Below are 20,395 nucleotides of genomic sequence, written 5' to 3'. Positions count from 1 at the left end.
CGCCGAACGCATTCACGCGTGTCGCCCGGTGGACGGGCGTGGAAAATGAGCGACAGCTTCTGCGGCGGCTAGCGGGCGGCGGTGCTGGAAACTGCGGCGGAGCTTCCGCGGTGGGGAGCGGGCTGCGGCTCTGGAAAACGCGCGAGAGCTTCTGCGGTGGCCGGAACCCCCGCGGTGGCCAATAGGCCGGAGCGGCGCTTGCTGCGAGGGCCGCCCGAGGCTGCTTGCAGCTTTAATTATTATTAGGCCCGAGCAGCAAAGCGCTGCGAAGGCCTATTGTATCTGTACTGTTTATTAGGCCCGAGCAGCAAAGCGCTGCGAAGGCCTATTGTATCTGTACTGTTTATTATTAGGCCCGAGCAGCAAAGCGCTGCGAAGGCCTATTGTATCTGTGCTGTTTATTATTATTATTATTATTAGGCCCGAGCAGCAAAGCGCTGCGAAGGCCTATTGTTTCTGTACTGTTTCTTATTATTATTACGATTCTGCCCCCCTAAAGAGGAGCCTTTTTGGGGGCTTTATCATATTCAAAAACTCACCAAACTTGGCGGTGGCGACTAGAAAATTTAAAAATTTTGAATTTTAAGGTTGTCGCAAAAATCGCAAAAAAAATTGCTGAACGGCGGCAACTAGCAATTTTCTGTTGACACAATGGTATGAACGTACTTCATCGTAGAGACATGAAATTTGGTACACATGTAGAGCTCACCAAAAGACTCAGAACTTACATTTAATGTTATAAGCCAACTATCACAGGAAGTCGGCCATTTTGTATTGAACGTCCATTTTTTACCTCGATTTTGACGTTTACAGCCTTCGTATTTGATCGAACTCCTCCTAGGGATTTCGATTGATCAACTTCAAACTTGGTCAGTCTGATCATAAGGCATGTTTGATTTAAAGTTATCAAATTGGTGAGTTTTGGAGCATGTTGAAGGGGGGTTAGCAGGGGTCAAAGTTCACCTACTCGCCATGAAACACGAAACTCTTATATTTCCTATACAAAAGCACATAGAGGGACCAAACTTTCAGTGATTGATCGACATCAGGTGGCTTACAATACCATATGGTCAAATGATGACATCACTTAGGCCACGCCCCCTGAGAACAGGAAGTGTCATGTTTTACTGTGAACGGTCGCTCTCTTAGCCCTTTGACCTAATCAACATGAAACTGTGTCCAGACACAGAAGACATGTTGGTGTGTTGAGGATTCCAACCCCGACCGGCTTTGAGATAGCAGCTGGGCGTGGCGGCGTGGCGAAGTGACCTGTAACGCCGATGCCATACGTTTGCTTCTAGATTCCACATGTTTCGACCGAGCTGCATCAAACTTGGCCTGAGTGATCCTGGAGGCTTGCCCGTCAATCCTAAGTCATCACATTATGACGTCATCTAAGCCCCGCCCCCTGGGAACCGGAAGTGCCGTTTTTTTCCTTGGAAAGCTCTGTTTATGGCTCTCTTGACCTAATCAAGTTGATTCTGTGTTGGATGACAGATAGGAAGTTGATCTCGCTTGCTTTAAAGTGCCAAGAGTTTTCAATGGCGGCAACGCCGTTCGTATACGTTTGCCTCTACATTCCACATATTTTGACCGAGCTGCATCAAACTTGGCCTGAGTGATCCTGGAGGCTTGCCCGTCAATCCTACGTCATCACATTATGACGTCATCTAAGCCCCGCCCCCTCGGAACCGGAAGTGCCGTTTTTTTCCTTGGAAAGCTCTGTTTATGGCTCTCTTGACCTAATCAAGGTGATTCTGTGTTGGATGACAGATAGGAAGTTGGTCTCGCTTGCTTTAAAGTCCCAAGTGTTTTCAATGGCGGCAACGCCGTTCGTATACGTTTGCCTCTACATTCCACATATTTTGACCGAGCTGCATCAAACTTTGCCTGAGTAATCCTGGTGGTATGCCCGTCGATCCTACGTCATCACATTATGACGTCATCTAAGCCCCGCCCCCTCACAACAGGAAGTGCCATTTTTTTCCTTGGAAAGCTCTGTTTATGGCTCTCTTGACCTAATCACGATGATTCGGATGATAAACTCTGTCAATGCTCGCTGCTGGCTGAACCGTGTGGGCGTGGCCAAATGGCGAATATCAGTCCCTCGCCATATACATACGTTTGGCTCTTATTCAGGCATAGATCATCCGATTGGCGCCAAACTGGATATGTATGACCTTTGTTCACCTCTAAAGAGCCCGACGGGTTTGAAATGTAATTTGGCTCCACTGCGCCCCCTAAGTTAATACATGGGCCGTATCTCCTCGACGCATCGACCGATCTGCACCAGATTTTTTGACAGTCGTCGGGGAGCGCTGCCAAACGCATTCACGCGTGTCGCCCGGTGGATGGGTGTGGAAAATGCGCGACAGCTTCTGCGGTGGCTAGCGGGCGGCGGTGCTGGAAACTGCGGCGGAGCTTCTGCGGTGGGGAGTTGGCTGCGGCTCTGGAAATCGTGCGAGAGCTTCTGCGGTGGCTGGAACCCCCGCGGTGGCCAATAGGCCGGAGCGGCGCTTGCTGCGAGGGCCGCCCGAGGCTGCTTGCAGCTTTAATTATTATTAGGCCCGAGCAGCAAAGCGCTGCGAAGGCCTATTGTATCTGTACTGTTTTATTAGGCCCGAGCAGCAAAGCGCTGCGAAGGCCTATTGTATCTGTACTGTTTTATTATTATTCTTCCACCCATTTCGTGGGCCCATTTGGGGGCTTTATCATATTCAAAAACTCACCAAACTTGGCGGAAGCGACTAGGCGGTTTAAAAATTTTGAATTTTAAGGTCGCCGCAAAAATCGCAAAAAAAATTGCTCAACGGCGGCAACTAGCAATTTTCAAAAGACCCATTGCTATTCACTTACTTCATCGTAGAGACTTGAAATTCGGTACAGTTGTAGAGCTCACTAAGACGCTCAGAATTTACAAGTAATGTCATAGTGCAAGTATCGCAGGAAGTCGGCCATTTTGTATTGAAGGTCCATTTTGGACCTCGATTTTGACGTTTACAGCCTTCGTATTTGATCGAACTCCTCCTAGGGATTTCGATTGATCGGCTTCAAACTCGGTCAGTCTGATCATAAGGCATGTCTGATTTAAAGTTATCAAATTGGTGAGTTTTGGAGCATGTTGAAGGGGGGTTAGCAGGGGTCAAAGTTCACCTACACGCCATGAAACAAAAACCTCTTATATTTCCTATACAAAAACACATAGAGGGACCAAACTTTCAGTGATTGATCGACATCAGGTGTCCTAAGATACCCTGCAGTGAAATTTTTTTTTTATGTAGGCCACGCCCCCTGAGAGCAGGAAGTGTAATGTTTTACTGTGAACGGTCGCTATCTTAGCCCTTTGACCTAATCAACATGAAACTGTGTCCAGAGACAGAAGACATGTTGGTGTGTTGTGGATTCCAACCCCGACCGGCTGCGATGAAGCAGGTGGGCGTGGCGGCGTTGCGAACGCCATCGAATTTCGTTTGGCTCTGAATTCCACAGTTTCGGGGTGAGCTGCTCCAAACTCACTAGGATGGATCCTTATCCATCCCCGAACAGGAATCCATAGCGATATTTGGTGGGCGTGGCCTAATTTTTCTATAGCGACCCCTAGAGTATTTTAAATGAACAGCCCCAAGCCATGCTTAAACCTAGAATTACGAAACTTGGTACACATGTGTATCTTGTCGGGACGTACAAAAAAGTCTCTTAGAGCCATGCTCTAAACCCAACAGGAAGTCGGCCATTTTAGATTGAAGTTCATTTGACCTCGATTTTGACGTTTACAGCCTTTGCATTTGATCGAACTCCTCCTAGGGTTTTCGATTGATCGGCTTCAAACTCGGTCAGTCTGATCATAAGGCATGTCTGATTTAAAGTTATCAAATTGGTGACTGTATGAGCTTGCTGAAGGGGGGTTACCAGGGGTCAAAGTTCACCTACTCGCCATGAAACACGAAACTCTTATATTTCCTATATAAAAACACATAGAGGGACCAAACTTTCAGTGATTGATCATCAATAGGTGTCCTAAAATACCCTGTGGTGAAATTATGACATCGCTTAAGCCACGCCCCCTGAGAACAGGAAGTGTCATGTTTTACTGTGAACGGTCGCTATCTTAGCCCTTTGACCTAATCAACATGAAACTGTGTCCAGAGACAGAAGACATGTTGGTGTGTTGTGGATCCAAGCCCTGACCGGCTGCGATGAAGCAGCTGGGTGTGGCGGCGTGGCGAAGTGACCTGTAACGCCGATGCCATACGTTTGCTTCTAGATTCCACATGTTTCGACCGAGCTGCACCAAACTTGGCCTGACTCATCCTGGTGTGATGCCTGACAATGCTTTGTCATCATATTATGACGTCATCTAAGCCCCGCCCCTCAGAATGAATTAGAGAGATCTTCTGTGTAATTACATAATAAACAGTCCATGTTCGTTGTTTGTAGGGCAATGCTGCCCTCTGCTGCCCACTGAAATAGTTTCATTATTTCAGTAATTCGACACCAGAGGGCAGCATTGCCCTACGGAATGACAGTTCAATGTTGAATTAAAGAGGAAAAAATTAAATAATTTGTAATTCTAACACAAAAACTGACAGAGACACCAAACCTTCAGTTATTGATCATTATCTTGTGTCCAATAATATCCAATGGTTAAATGATGACATCACGTAGGCCACGCCCCCTGACAACAGGAAGTCTTGTATTTTACTGTGAACGGTCGATAGCTTCTGCACCAAACTTTGCACGAGTGACCCTGGTGGGATCCCTGACGACCCTGTGTCATCATATTATGACGTCATCTAAGCCCCGCCCCCTCAGAACAGGAAGTGTCTTTTTTTTCCTTGGAAAGCTCCGTTTATGGCTCTCTTGACCTAATCAAGGTAATTCAGATGATGAGCTCTGTCAATGCTCGCTTCTGGCTGAACCGTGTGGGCGTGGCCAAAGGGCGAATATCAGTCCCTCGCCATATGCATACGTTTGGCTCTTATTCACGCATGGATCATCCGATTGGCGCCAAACTGGATATGTATGACCTTTGTTCACCTCTAAAGAGCCCGACGGATTTGAGATGTAATTTGACTCCACTGCGCCCCCTAAGTTGATACATCGGCCGTATCTCCTCGACGCATCGACCGATCTGCGCCAGATTTTTCGACAGTCGTCGGGGAGCACCGCCGAACGCATTCACGCGTGTCGCCCGGTGGACGGGCGGGGAAAACGCGCGACAGCTCCTGCGGCGGCTGGCGTGCGGCGGTGCTGGAAACTGCGGCGGAGCTTCCGCGGTGGGGAGCGGGCTGCGGCTCTGGAAACCGAGCGAGAGCTTCTGCGGTGGCCGGAACCCCCGCGGTGGCCAATAGGCCGGAGCGGCGCTTGCTGCGAGGGCCGCCCGAGGCTGCTTGCAGCTTTAATTATTATTCTGCCCCCCTCTTCGTGCGCCTTTTTGGGGGCTTTATCATATTCAAAAACTCACCAAACTTGGCGGAAGCGACTAGGCGGTTTAAAAATTTTGAATTTTAAGGTCGCCGCAAAAATCGCAAAAAAAATTGCTCAACGGCAGCAACTAGCAATTTTCAACAGACCCATTGCTATTCACTTACTTCATCGTAGAGACTTGAAATTCGGTACAGTTGTAGAGCTCACTAAGACGCTCAGAATTTACAAGTAATGTCATAGTGCAACTATCACAGAAAGTCGGCCATTTTGTATTGAACGTCCATTTTTTACCTCGATTTTGACGTTTACAGCCTTCGTATTTGATCGAACTCCTCCTAGGGATTTCGATTGATCGGCTTCAAACTCGGTCAGTCTGATCATAAGGCATGTCTGATTTAAAGTTATCAAATTGGTGAGTTTTGGAGCATGTTGAAGGGGGGTTACCAGGGGTCAAAGTTCACCTACACGCCATGAAACAAAAACCTCTTATATTTCCTATACAAAAACACATAGAGGGACCAAACTTTCAGTGATTGATCGACATCAGGTGTCCTATAATACCCTGCAGTGAAATTTTTTTTTTACGTAGGCCACGCCCCCTGGGAGCAGGAAGTGTAATGTTTTACTGTGAACGGTCGCTATCTTAGCCCTTTGACCTAATCAACATGAAACTGTGTCCAGAGGCAGAAGACATGTTGGTGTGTTGTGGATTCCAACCCCGACCGGCTGCGATGAAGCAGGTGGGCGTGGCGGCGTTGCGAACGCCATCGAATTTCGTTTGGCTCTGAATTCCACAGTTTCGGGGTGAGCTGCTCCAAACTCACTAGGATGGATCCTTATCCATCCCCGAACAGGAATCCATAGCGATATTTGGTGGGCGTGGCCTAATTTTTCTATAGCGACCCCTAGAGTATTTTAAATGAACAGCCCCAAGCCATGCTTAAACCTAGAATTACGAAACTTGGTACACATGTGTATCTTGTCGAGACGTACAAAAAAGTCTCTTAGAGCCATGCTCTAAACCCAACAGGAAGTCGGCCATTTTGTATTGAATGTCCATTCTGGACCTCGAGTTTGACGTTTACAGCCTTTGCATTTGATCGAACTCCTCCTAGGGTTTTCGATTGATCGGCTTCAAACTCGGTCAGTCTGATCATAAGGCATGTCTGATTTAAAGTTATCAAATTGGTGACTGTATGAGCTTGCTGAAGGGGGGTTACCAGGGGTCAAAGTTCACCTACTCGCCATGAAACACGAAACTCTTATATTTCCTATACAAAAACACATAGAGGGACCAAACTTTCTGGGATTGATCGTTATGGGGTTACCTAAAATACCCTGTGGTGAAATTATTTTTTTACGTAGGCCACGCCCCCTGAGAACAGGAAGTGTCATGTTTTACTGTGAACGGTCGTTATCTTAGCCCTTTGACCTAATCAACATGAAACTGTGTCCAGAGACAGAAGACATGTTGGTGTGTTGTGGATTCCAACCCCGACCGGCTGCGATGAAGCAGGTGGGCGTGGCGGCGTTGCGAACGCCATCGAATTTCGTTTGGCTCTGAATTCCACAGTTTCGGGGTGAGCTGCTCCAAACTCACTAGGATGGATCCTTATCCATCCCCGAACAAGAATCCATAGCGAAATTTGGTGGGCGTGGCCTAATTTCTCTACATCTCCCCCTGGAATATTTTAAAAAATCAGCCCCAAGCCATGCTTTATCCTAGAATTACGAAACTTGGTACACATGTGTATCTTGTCAGGACGTACAAAAAAGTCTCTTGGAGCCATGCTCTAAACCCAACAGGAAGTCGGCCATTTTAGATTGAAGTTCATTTGACCTCGATTTTGACATTTAGAGCCTTTGTATTTGATCGAACTCCTCCTAGGGATTTCGATTGATCGGCTTCAAACTCGGTCAGTCTGATCATAAGGCATGTCTGATTTAAAGTTATCAATATGGTGAGTTTTGGAGCATGTTGAAGCGGGGTTAGCAAGGCTCAAAGTTCCCCTGTGATCGACTGTGTAATATGTAATTACAAAGGGGATCCTTTATCATTCCGTAGTGCAATGCTGCCCTCTGGTGTCGCATTACTGAAATTACTGAAATAGTTTCATTATTTCAGTAATTCGACACCAGAGGGCAGCATTGCCCTACGGAAAGACAGAGTTCAATTTTGTAATGTAGGAAAAAATTAAAAATTTGTAATTCTACTGTGAACGGTCGATAGCTTCTGCACCAAACTTTCCACGAGTGACCCTGGCGGGACCCTGACGACCCTATGTCATCATATTATGACGTCATCTAAGCCCCGCCCCCTCAGAACCGGAAGTGCCGTTTTTTTCCTTGGAAAGCTCCGTTTATGGCTCTCTTGACCTAATCAAGATGATTCGGATGATAAACTCTGTCAATGCTCGCTGCTGGCTAAACCGTGTGGGCGTGGCCAAATGGCGAATATCAGTCCCTCGCCATATGCATACGTTTGGCTCTAATTCACGCATGGATCATCCGATTGGCACCAAACTGGATATGTATGATCTTTGTTCACCTCTAAAGAGCCCGACGGGTTTGAGATGTAATTTGACTCCACTGCGCCCCCTAAGGTAATACGGCCGTATCTCCTCGACGCATCGACCGATCTGCACCAGATTTTTTGACAGTCGTCGGGGAGCGCCGCCGAACGCATTCACGCGTGTCGCCCGGTGGACGGGCGGAGAAAATGCGCGACAGCTACTGCGGCGGCTAGCGGGCGGCGGTGCTTGAAACTGCGGCGGAGCTTCCGCGGTGGGGAGTTGGCTGCGGCTCTGGAAAACGCGCGAGAGCTTCTGCGGTGGCCGGAACCCCCGCGGTGGCCAATAGGCCGGAGCGGCGCTTGCTGCGAGGGCCGCCCGAGGCTGCTTGCAGCTTTAATTACGATTCTTCCCACCTCTTCGTGTGCCTTTTTGGGGGCTTTATCATATTCAAAAACTCACCAAACTTGGCGGTCGCAACTAGAAAATTTAAAAATTTTGAATTTTAAGGTTGTCGCAAAAATCGCAAAAAAAATTGCTGAACGGCAGCAACTAGCAATTTTCTGTTGACACAATGGTATGAACGTACTTCATCGTAGAGACATGAAATTTGGTACACTTGTAGAGCTCACCAAAAGACTCAGAACTTACATTTAATGTTATAAGCCAACTATCACAGAAAGTCGGCCATTTTGTATTGAACGTCCATTTTTTACCTCGATTTTGACGTTTACAGCCTTCGTATTTGATCGAACTCCTCCTAGGGATTTCGATTGATCGACTTCAAACTTGGTCAGTCTGATCATAAGGCATGTTTGATTTAAAGTTATCAAATTGGTGAGTTTTGGAGCATGTTGAAGGGGGGTTAGCAGGGGTCAAAGTTCACCTACTCGCCATGAAACACGAAACTCTTATATTTCCTATACAAAAGCACATAGAGGGACCAAACTTTCAGTGATTGATCGGCATCGGGTGCCCTACAATACCATATGGTCAAATGATGACATCACTTAGGCCACGCCCCCTGAGAACAGGAAGTGTCATGTTTTACTGTGAACGGTCGCTCTCTTAGCCCTTTGACCTAATCAACATGAAACTGTGTCCAGACACAGAAGACATGTTGGTGTGTTGAGGATTCCAACCCCGACCGGCTTTGAGATAGCAGCTGGGCGTGGCGGCGTGGCGAAGTGACCTGTAACGCCGATGCCATACGTTTGCTTCTAGATTCCACATGTTTCGACCGAGCTGCATCAAACTTGGCCTGAGTGATCCTGGAGGCTTGCCCGTCAATCCTAAGTCATCACATTATGACGTCATCTAAGCCCCGCCCCCTGGGAACCGGAAGTGCCGTTTTTTTCCTTGGAAAGCTCTGTTTATGGCTCTCTTGACCTAATCAAGTTGATTCTGTGTTGGATGACAGATAGGAAGTTGATCTCGCTTGCTTTAAAGTGCCAAGAGTTTTCAATGGCGGCAACGCCGTTCGTATACGTTTGCCTCTACATTCCACATATTTTGACCGAGCTGCATCAAACTTGGCCTGAGTGATCCTGGAGGCTTGCCCGTCAATCCTAAGTCATCACATTATGACGTCATCTAAGCCCCGCCCCCTCGGAACCGGAAGTGCCGTTTTTTTCCTTGGAAAGCTCTGTTTATGGCTCTCTTGACCTAATCAAGGTGATTCTGTGTTGGATGACAGATAGGAAGTTGGTCTCGCTTGCTTTAAAGTGCCAAGTGTTTTCAATGGCGGCAACGCCGTTCGTATACGTTTGCCTCTACATTCCACATATTTTGACCGAGCTGCATCAAACTTGGCCTGAGTGATCCTGGTGGTATGCCCGTCGATCCTACGTCATCACATTATGACGTCATCTAAGCCCCGCCCCCTCACAACAGGAAGTGCCATTTTTTTCCTTGGAAAGCTCTGTTTATGGCTCTCTTGACCTAATCACGATGATTCGGATGATAAACTCTGTCAATGCTCGCTGCTGGCTGAACCGTGTGGGCGTGGCCAAACGGCGAATATCAGTCCCTCGCCATATGCATACGTTTGGCTCTAATTCACGCATGGATCATCCGATTGGCGCCAAACTGGATATGTATGACCTTTGTTCACCTCTAAAGAGCCCAACGGGTTTGAGATGTAATTTGACTCCACTGCGCCCCCTAAGTTAATACATCGGCCGTATCTCCTCGACGCATCGACCGATCTGCGCCAGATTTTTCGACAGCCGTCGGGGAGCGCCGCCGAACGCACTAACACCTGTCGCCCGGTGGACGGGCGTGGAAAATGCGCGACAGCTTCTGCGGCGGCTGGCGGGCGGCGGTGCTGGAAACTGCGGCGGAGCTTCTGCGGTGGGGAGCGGGCTGCGGCTCTGGAAAACGTGCGAGAGTTTCTGCGGTGGCTGGAACCCCCGCGGTGGCCAATAGGCCGGAGCGGCGCTTGCTGCGAGGGCCGCCCGAGGCTGCTTGCAGCTTTAATTTTCTTTTTGTTGTCATTTTTTTTTTTTTTTGTTCAGCTTTTTTAAAGCAGCCAGTTAAAAGCAGCTGTATGGAAACCAGAGTGGCAGAAACTCCTGGACGGATCCGACGGCCGGAACCTGAAAACGCTTCCTGAACCGAATCAACGCGTTGTATCTTTTTAGAGCCTCTGACTGGGAGAGCGCAGCGCTTCCTGCAGCAGGACTCATTCTGCCTGCTCAGAGCCGCTCTGAACACAAAAGGTCAGAGCGTCAGTGGCACCGGGCCGGCTCCGGGCCTCGTCTGGCCCTGCCTGATCCGGGCGGACGTGTCGGCCTCCGGAGGGCTGCAGGAGCGCCGATGAGATGAAACCGCAGCTAAACTTAGCAAACATGAGCAGCTGAACGAGAGGAAGAGGCCCTGAGGCTTCCTCTCCGTTTGATTCGATTCAGAGAGTCAGCCGGACCCTGAAGAGTTTATTAAAGCCGCCGCAGCGCGAAGGCGGCTCGGGGTCAGGCTGCAATCACGAGGCCAGGGCCGCGGACCGCAAGGAGCACAGGAAGAACAGGAAGAACAGGAAGAAGAAGATTTTTTTGATTTTTAACACAACATTTATTAAACAATAAAAATCAAATTAAACAATCAGCAGCACAATAATTGACATTTATAATAATAATTTGTTAGATTCTAATTCGTTCTGTTCTGAAATGGAGCACAGTCTGTTTTCAAACCCCCACAGGTCCACAAACTCTTTGAGGTTCCCGGTAGCTTTGTAAAAGCAAAACTCCAGCCTCAGTCTGGCTTTCACGTTAATCTTCCACACATCAATAATACTCAAATGAGGTCCAGTCTGCATCTTATCACGTCGAGTTAAATAAATTGCCATCTTGGCTTCTGATAATAAATAATTTAAAATCCGTGACTTAAATCTTGTGGCTTTACTGTGAGGAAACCCATTAATAAAAACAGAACTGGTGAAAACTACACTAAAAAGATTAAAAAATGTCGACAGCACAGTGAAAAACACAGGTAATCGTGCACAATCTATAAAAACATGAAAAACACTCTCAGATAACCTGCAGAAAGGACACTCATTCACCACGCCGGGACTGATGATCGCCAAAAACGAGGTTGTAGCAATGGCACCGTGCAGTATCCTCCACTGCATATCGCCAGTCCTTTTTCGTATTGGAGGCTTGTACAAAGTCCTCCATTGTGGCCGAGATCCTCCGAATCTGTCGGTCCACACGCTAACGGGCCTTCTGTACAGAGTCCTTTTGTTCAGAATCTTAGTGTAACATCTGTACAGTACTTTTGAGTCTGTCTTACACAGATCCAGTTTTTCCCCCCCGAGTCTCGAAGGAGGGGGCCGCCGTCTTCTTCAAAATCCGGATCTAAAAGCACATCTGGAAAAGAATCAGACGGATCCGGGTGACACTCCTCTGCGACGTACCGCTGCAGGAGTCGTCTCTCCTCAGCCGTCAGGCGCTCTCTCACTCTTTCCAGAAAACGTCGCGTAAATCTGGCAGACCGGACCCCCAGCGTCGAAGCGACCTCTTGGACGTTTTCAAAGTCCGGTCCAGCCACCTGTATGAGTTGCTGCAGGGTCACTGTTCCGGCCCTGGACAGCATTCCAGCGACACCCGGCACTGTGCTGTCTGCTACATCCAGTCGTGCGCCGCACACTAATGGCTCCTCTAAAAGCCAATACAGTGAATCATTCGTGTTTGATCTGTGTAAGTTAAAAAAGGCACACGATTTAAAAACACTCTGATAAAACTGGGGCAGCCCTTTTAACTTTAAAAAACTAAAATCAGTAAAAAACAAAGCAGCATCCAGCCCAAGAAAGTTCACACGTCTAAGAATGCAACTGGCCACATCTTTCCACACAGGAAATCTCGTCAAATACTTCTGTACAAACTGCAGACGAAATGTCGCCGTTCTACTAGCCAGGTGGACAAGGCCCTGACCCCCTCCTCTCTCGGTAAAAACAACATAGATTGCGGCACCCAGTGTAGACCGTTCCAGAAGAACTTAACCATCTCTGCCTGGACCTTCATAAGTAGGCCGGATGGTGGGTCCAACACCGCCAGTTTATGCCACAGCTGGGAAGCGACAAGATTATTCAATACAAGCACTCTGCCTCGATACATCTGCGAGTGCAACCACTTCCACTTTGACAGTTTGTTTTGTATTTTTTGTTCAGTGTTTTCCCAGTTCTTTTTTACAATTTCTTTACTGCCTAAAAATACACCAAGGTACTTAAAACCATCTCTTTTCCATATCAGACCTTGAGGGAGAACCGGGAGCCCCGTGGACCACTCACCGACAGCCAGGGCTTCGCTCTTGCCCCAGTTCACCCTCGCAGCAGATAAAACAGAGAACTGGTCCGTAATCTTGGTTAAAACACTGATATCCTGTTGGTCTCTAATAAAAACAACAACATCATCAGAATAAGCATATGAAACCTTATTGTTTATAAAACCAGGTAAAACCAAACCATGAACATTTGAGCGAATTTTCTGGAGGAGGGGTTCCAGGGAGAGTGCATAGAGCATCCCCGACAGCGCACAGCCCTGTCGGACGCCTCTACGCACCCTAAAAGGAGCACACAGGCTACCGTTGACCTTCAACACACCTTCAATGCCACTGTACAGCACCTGGATCATGGCGATCAGACCCTCGCCGAACCCAAACCTCCCCATGGTTTTCCAGAGGAAGCCGTGTTCAACGCGGTCAAACGCCTTTTCTTGATCCAATGAAATCAAGCCAGTCTGTAAACCCAATGAACCGGAGACCTCCAAAACATCCCGAATTAGGTAAATATTATCTACCATAGACCTGCTGGGGACGCAATAAGTCTGATCCCGGTGGATGACCTGCTCCATAGCTTTCCCTAACCTGGTGGCCAGGGCCTTGGAGAGGATTTTATAATCGGTGCAGAGGAGGGACACGGGGCGCCAGTTCTTCATTTCCTGCAAGTTGCCCTTCTTGGGCAGCAGGGTGATTACCGCCCTGCGACACGACAGGGGGAGTGAGCCGGTTTGCAGACTTTCGGTGTACACCTCGAGCAAGTCTTGGGCCAGAAGGTCCCAGTAGGCCTTGTAAAACTCTACAGTGAGCCCGTCAACGCCCGGGGACCTCTGACCCTGCATACTAAGGAGAGCGGCGTGGAGCTCCTGGAGCCCCAGAGGGCGTTCCAGGTCAGCGTTAGTCTCCTCAGAGACCTGAGGCAGTTCACTACAAAACTCCTCATACAATTCCTCATCTTCCTCGTACTCACTACGATATAGGGAACTGTAGAACTCCACCGCCCTCCTCCTGATCTGTCCCGGCTCACTCAGTTGCTGCCCCGCGTCCGACATCAACGAATGTATCTGCTTCCTCTGCCCGTGTTTCCTCTCCAAGCCGAAGAAAAAGCTGGAGGGAGCATCCATCTCTGCGATGTTCTGCACCCGAGATCTGACCAATGCGCCTTGGACTTTATTCTCCAACAGGTTGGCTAAGACTAGCCTTTTAGATTTAAGAGATTCAATATACTCTCGATTTCCAGTGGAGTCACTAAGGCGTTCTAAGTCCACAATATTCATCTCCAGATCTCTAATAGATCCGGTGATGTCTCGAGTGGCATTAACAGTGTGTTGTTGACTCAGCAGCTTAATTTGGACCTTCCCATAATCCCACCATTGTCTCAGACAGGTAAAATCAGACTTTTTCTGTCTAAAACCAATCCAAAAATGACATAAAACTTCCTTAAAACTACAGTCATGAGTTAAAATCGAATTAAAATGCCAGTACGCGCTTCTAGGTAAGATGTTTCTAATAAACACAGCACCTAGAAGCAACGAATGATCTGTGAAGGCCACCGGCACAATCTGACATGTTCTAAACACATTAAAATGATGTTTAAAACAATAAATACGATCAAGTCTAGCTAAAATGATACGGTTATCTTTAATGTGGGACCATGTGTACTGCCTGGAGCCTGCATGCATCCTTCTCCATACATCCACCAGGCCGTGAGATGAGACCAGCTGCCTCAAAACGTGTTGGGCTGCCGGATGCGGCTCTGCATGGTTTCGATCTAAAACATCATTTTCAGTGCAATTAAAATCCCCACCTATAAAAACATAATCCTCTGACCCACAATCTCCCAACCTTTTCCCAATTTTCTCAAAAAAACGCCTTTTCTCTGTATTGACAATGGGAGCATAAACATTAATAAAAACCAGGCTAAAATGATCAAAACAAGCTCTAACTAAAAGACACCTCCCCTGAACAACGTGTTCAATGTCCATGGAATTCGGGGTGAAAGCTTTGGAGAAGAGGAAGCCTACTCCCGCACTCTGTGAGGTGCCGTGGCTCAACACCACCTCTCCTCTCCACTCTCTACCCCAGTCCGTTTCAGTATTACAATCACTATGTGTTTCTTGCAAATAAATGATGTCAATCTTTTTCTGGTTCATCATTTGATAAATTAACGCCCGTTTTCCCGCCTCCCTTGCCCCATTAAGATTTAAAGATGCCACTTTAAAAGAATCCATACTAGGTAGGGGGTTAAAAAAACACACAACAAACTAAGGAAAAAAATGAAATCATGTCATACATCATAATGCTCAGAATTGTTTTCTGGCCTTAGACATTATTTTTTTCAGTCTAAACACTTCTGTGTCCGCAAAACCGGACAACTCTCTGTTCTTTATGTGATATCGGGCAGAAAAATAAAACATCCTCAGATTTGGAAAATAGCTCTCGAGTTTAACACCTTTCAAGCCTTTCGTTTGGCGTAAAAAGATGCGAAAAGCCTCAACAGGGTATCTCGGTTCTTTGGTACTTGACTGAGTAACCGATACATCGCTGGTGTCTGAAAACCAGCTCTCAGCATCACTGCTGTCTGACCCGTCTTTTTTTTCTGCAGGTAGCTTGCAGGCCTGTTTGCTAGCTTGTGCAGCAGCCACCACGTTCTTTCTTTTGCTCCTTCTTTTTATTGGGGCAGAAGCTTCCACCTCTCTCTCATCATCTGTCAGTCCTTTCTCTTTCTCCACTACATCTCCCTCCACCCCCTCTACACTACTCTTTCCTTCATCCTGTTCATCTACCTGCATTTCTCTCTGTTCACCCTGAGCTCCACCCGCTAACTGTTCCTTCTCACCCCTCACCCTTTCCTGCTCTCTCTGCTCACTATCTGTCTGTACTCCTTCACCTTTCTCACCATTCTCACCGTCACCACTCAACACACTGCTCTCATTAATGTTCTCACACACACTCATTTCTACCGTGCTATCAGTCCCAACAATGCTGTCAACATCCTCTCTTACCACCACCGCAGGTACTTCCGCGTCAGCAGTGGGCTCCCCCTCCGCTAACGCGGGTCCACCCGCGTCAGTAGCGGAATCCTCCGCCGCCGTAGCCTCACCCAGTGGCTCTCTGTCCCGCTCAGCAGCAGCAGGCTGAGCCGGCTCGGCTCTGCCTGGACAGTGGCCTTCCTGACCGCACCCAAAGCACTTCATATGTGACGAAGTAGCAAACAACATCCATCAACCTTAACATGGAACCTTAAATCTAACTCCTCATCCCTCCTATTCAGTAACATAAACAGCTGTCGTCTGTGCGACACAACATGTTTAAGCAGAGGTGACTTACAACCAGATAAAACCTTTCGAATCGGCGACACCACTTTTCCGTGTCGTGACAGTTCTTTAATTAAAAACTCGTCACTAATGAACGGAGGAACGTTTGAAAGTGTAATTTTAGTCGCCGGTAAAGTTAAAGGTGAAACGTGCAAAAACAAGCCATTAACAGAAACGCCCACCTCCACCAAGTGCTGAGCCTGTTCCACCTTTTCAACAAACAAAACAACCGCCCCGTTCATCCTAGCCGCCGATTTAATTGCCCCATACCCAATGTCTTTACCCACCGCCAAACAAACTTCCTCCACGCTGCACGGAGAACCGGCACCCACCTTGACGCCGTTCTTCCGTGTCAGCGTGGAGGACAAAACACTCCCATCACCAACCACCATGGCGTCCGAAGACGCCGGCCTGACGGCCACCCCCAAACCCACAAACCCCCTTAAAGCGTGACTGAACTAAACACAAAGTAACAATTAAACAAGTAATATGAACACCCAGTGAAAAAACAGTAAGACAAAACAAAGATAGAAAAGTAAACACTCGCGCTCTCTCTCACTCTTCTTCCGCTCTCCACTCACCCTCCTCTCACACGAAGAAGAAGAAGAACAGGAAGTACAGGACGAACATGAAGAACAACAAGAAGAAGAAGAACAGGAAGAACGAGTAGAGTCTTAGTTTTGCTCATGTTCACTCTGCCATCTGGATTGCGGTTGGTGATTTTATTTAACTTACGTCAGTAGCAGCGGTGTTCAGAAGCTCAGCTCCCAGGTTAACGGTGTCAGCCAGGAAGCTGCCTGTCTGCGCCACCCGTCGCTTTGCAGGTGAAACTGCTTTCTGCTGAGGTGTGACGGTAATACTCGTACCTGAGCCTGAAGTTGCATCGCTTCGTGTCGCACCAAAAAACGAAACAGGGATCTGCTCCCCGCTGAACCCGCTGCTAATGACCGGTAGATGCTCCGCTCGGTTTGGTTTCATCGCAGTCACGACGTCTTATTTATATATTTTTTTCTGCATGCTTTACAACGCGCTTCTCTGTCAGCTGGTCATCGAGCCAAAGTCGTGAAAACTTATATTTTCTCATGGTGACTCACTAGTCTCAACACGTAGGTAGGTAGGTAGTAGCAGCAGTCGCTAGTAGCAGAGGTGGCTAGTAGCAGCAATAGCTAATATCAGTGGTAGCTAGTAGCAGCGGTAGCTAGTAGCAGCGGTAGCTAGTAGCAGTGGTAGCTAATATCAGTGGTAACTAGTAGCAGCGGTAGCTAGTAGCAGCGGCAGCAAGTAGCAGAGGTAGCTAGTAGCAGCATTACATCAGTGTTAGCTAGTAGCAGCGATAGCTAGTAGCAGCATTAGCTAATATCAGTGGTAGCTAGTAGCAGCGGTAGCTAGTAGCAGCGGTAACTAATATTAGTGGTAGGTAGTAGCAGCAGTCGCTAGTAGCAGAGGTGGCTAGTAGCAGCAATAGCTAATATCAGTGGTAGCTAGCAGCAGCGGTAGCTAGTAGCAGCGGTAGCTAGTAGCAGTGATAGCTAATATCAGTGGTAACTAGTAGCAGCGGTAGCTAGCAGCAGCGGTGGCTAGTAGCAGCAATAGCTAATATCAGTGGTAGCTAGTAGCAGTGGTAGCCAATATCAGTGGTAACTAGTAGCAGCGGTAGCTAGTAGCAGCGGTAGCAAGTAGCAGAGGTAGCTAGTAGCTGAGGTAGCTATCACTTATTGATAATGACAAATTAAACATCAAGCCTGTGGCGGCCTGAATGTTCTGCTAGCAGCCTGTGTAAAGCCGCCGTGTTTTAGGCGATAACATTCGTAACCAAACCCAAAGCGGCGGTGAACTCACCGATGAATCCAAGCTGGGAGAACTCCAGGATCATCCACTCCTCCGACGGCTGCTGCAGCGCAAAGTTCTTCATGGTGGTGAAGTAGTTCGGACGCGCCACGATGTCATCCTCCAACTAAAAACAGAGACGGACCACAGGAGTTTAAAAACTCAGAGTGAGACCTCCCGTTTAACAGAACCAGTCTGGCAGCATGAAGCAGGTCTATAAAAGCGATCCATCAGTCTAGAAAGGGCTGCAAAGAGCCTCAGTGAGGGTCCTGGACTGGCCTAGTCAAAGTCTGGAGCGTTAATGCTGGAAAACCCTCCTATGTGTCTGAAATAAATGAGGAGAGAGGGTCAAAGTTCATCCACAGGGAGGTCAAACACTCAGAACAACTCGATGGGGGAAACGGACAGCTGGGAACACTTTTCAGGATGATTTGGTGGATTTCTGATCTGGGCTTTTATTTTGAAGAGTCCCAGCAGGTGGTCCCAGTTCCAGGCTGGAAAACATTCATTAGTGCCAGTAATTATTTCCCAATAATTAACTCCATCGGCTGCACAGTGGCGCAGTTGGTAGCACTGTTGCCCTGGGTTCGATTCCCGGCCAGGGTCTTTCTGCATGGAGTTTGCATGTTCTCCCTGTGCATGGTGGGTTCTCTCTGGGTACTCCAGCTTCCTCCCACAGTCCAAAAACTGACTGTTAGGTTAATTGGTGTCTCTAAATTCTCTCTAGGTGTGAGTATGTGTGTGCATGGTTGTTTGTCCTGTATGTCTCTGTGTTGCCGTGCGACAGACTGGCGACCTGTCCAGGTGACCCCGCCTCTCACCCGGAACGTAGCTGGAGAGGCACCAGCAACCCTCCTGAGCCCATTAGGGACAAGGGTGAACAGAAAATGGATGGATAGATTAACTCCATCACTGATACAATCAATAATCATCAATAACTGACTGCATTCATGACCTTTATTTTGAAGGTCTGGGCCGTTCTGATCTGGATCAATAATTAAATCAATAAAATAAATGCTGGAGTTGATCTAAAACAGATTCAGCTGATTTCCACAGCCTGAGCGGCTCCAGACGCCTCTGAATGGAAACTTTTACTTTCTTTGTTTCATATTAATGTCACTTTGATCTGAAACATTAAAGTTAAAATTAATAAATCAGTGGCATCATAACTTAAAACCAGATCAATAATTTCCATTTTCATAATTTATGAAAATGCAAAGTGTTTGGTCTCAACGAAACCTTTTTATCTATTTGTTGTTTCTGTTTTGTTACGATTTCATTACAATTTGAAGTTTATTGATCGTTCAGTTTGTTACTGAGACAAACGATTCATTATCAGAGTTTACCTGGACGTAGTACGTTCCTTTGGTCTGAGCGTACATCATCAGGAAGCAGTAGTCCAGGTTCTGCTTCGTCCTCCAGCTGAGGAGGAGCAGAAAGAGGAAGAGGAGGAAGAGGAGGAGGCTGGTTAGTCACCAGTTCAGGTGCAGCAGCTGATGTGAGTGGAGCTGCTGTTCGACACGCACAGATGCAAATCCAGAGCCAGAAGACCAGAAGGCAACCTGTGGTTGCTCCATGGTTGCTCTGTGTTTGCTCTATGGTTGCTCTGGTTGCTCCGTGGTTGCTCTGGTTGCTCTCTGGTTGCTCTGGTTGCTCCGTGGTTGCTCTGGTTGCTCTCTGGTTGCTCTGGTTGCTCCGTGGTTGCTCTGGTTGCCAGCTGATGCAGGCTCTGCGAGGCGCCTGCAGGTTTGCCTGAAGCTTTTCCAGCGAAACGCTTCCAGGCGTTTTGAGGAAACCAGCGCCGCTGCCCAGACTGCAGCTTTGACTGAATCTGCTGCCAGACAGGAAATTTGAATTTACAGAGCAAACATGGAGGCTTCCTGCCTGCAGGGGGCGCTAACGTCTGTCAGCCGTCGAAGCAGCAGCTTCATTCACATTCAGTTCATTTCATGAAAAACTAAAAGGAAACATAGAAAACTTAGAATGTCTGCCCCAAATTCACATAAAATCAAAGTCGCTGTCCGGCTCAGAACATTATTAGCGACATATTTCACAACCAAACCAATTATTAAACTCCAACTCACTTCATCATGATCATTTTCACACATATCTTAAATTCAGAAGGAGTTTTAACTCAGAGTTCATCTTTCCGTCGTCGCCGTTCTCAGGCTACAGTTTTTAAAGTTTCACTTCCTTTCAATCTGTATTTATTTTTCTCTTTAAATTTGTTTCAATCTTGTTTAGTAAATGTTTTTTCTGTGCTTTGTGCATAAATTTTAAATGTTGTACTTGGTTTCAATAAGTCTGACTATAAATATTGGTTCTATTTTGTGAAATAAAAATGTAATTTATAAATGTTTTACTTCAACACATCATGTTAGATATGAACAGTCAGTGAATTATTCTAGATATTTATGTTTAGTAATTCCTTTACTTCATTTAGAGCAGCAGAGGTTTTGGACATTTTAGCTTTCATTTGGTTACTATTAGATTTTCTTCTGTTTGTATCTTCAACATGTAACAGTGCATCAGCACAAAATATTG

The 20,395-nt window shown here is 47.3% G+C and overlaps 1 protein-coding gene across 2 annotated transcripts in view; it reads right to left on the bottom strand.

The window, feature by feature from the left end:
* mgat4b (mannosyl (alpha-1,3-)-glycoprotein beta-1,4-N-acetylglucosaminyltransferase, isozyme B) overlaps nt 1-20,395 on the bottom strand; it is a 74,123-nt gene that overhangs the window by 15,561 nt on the left and 38,167 nt on the right. For both annotated transcript variants that reach the window (XR_002752284.1, XM_023328579.1), the window contains exons 7-8: nt 19,198-19,273; nt 17,864-17,978 (exon numbers count right to left, since the gene is read on the bottom strand). Coding sequence is in view for 1 of the 2 variants with exons in the window: in XM_023328579.1 (XP_023184347.1) it covers nt 17,864-17,978; nt 19,198-19,273 (191 nt within the window). In the remaining variant the exon portion in view is untranslated. The remainder of the gene's footprint in view (nt 1-17,863; nt 17,979-19,197; nt 19,274-20,395) is intronic.

Source organism: Xiphophorus maculatus, chromosome 23 (genome assembly GCF_002775205.1).
Source record: "Xiphophorus maculatus strain JP 163 A chromosome 23, X_maculatus-5.0-male, whole genome shotgun sequence".
NCBI classification, from domain to species: Eukaryota; Metazoa; Chordata; class Actinopteri; order Cyprinodontiformes; family Poeciliidae; genus Xiphophorus; species Xiphophorus maculatus.
The sequence above is the reverse complement of the archived record's forward strand: the minus strand, read 5'-3'. Positions and strand labels throughout refer to the sequence as shown.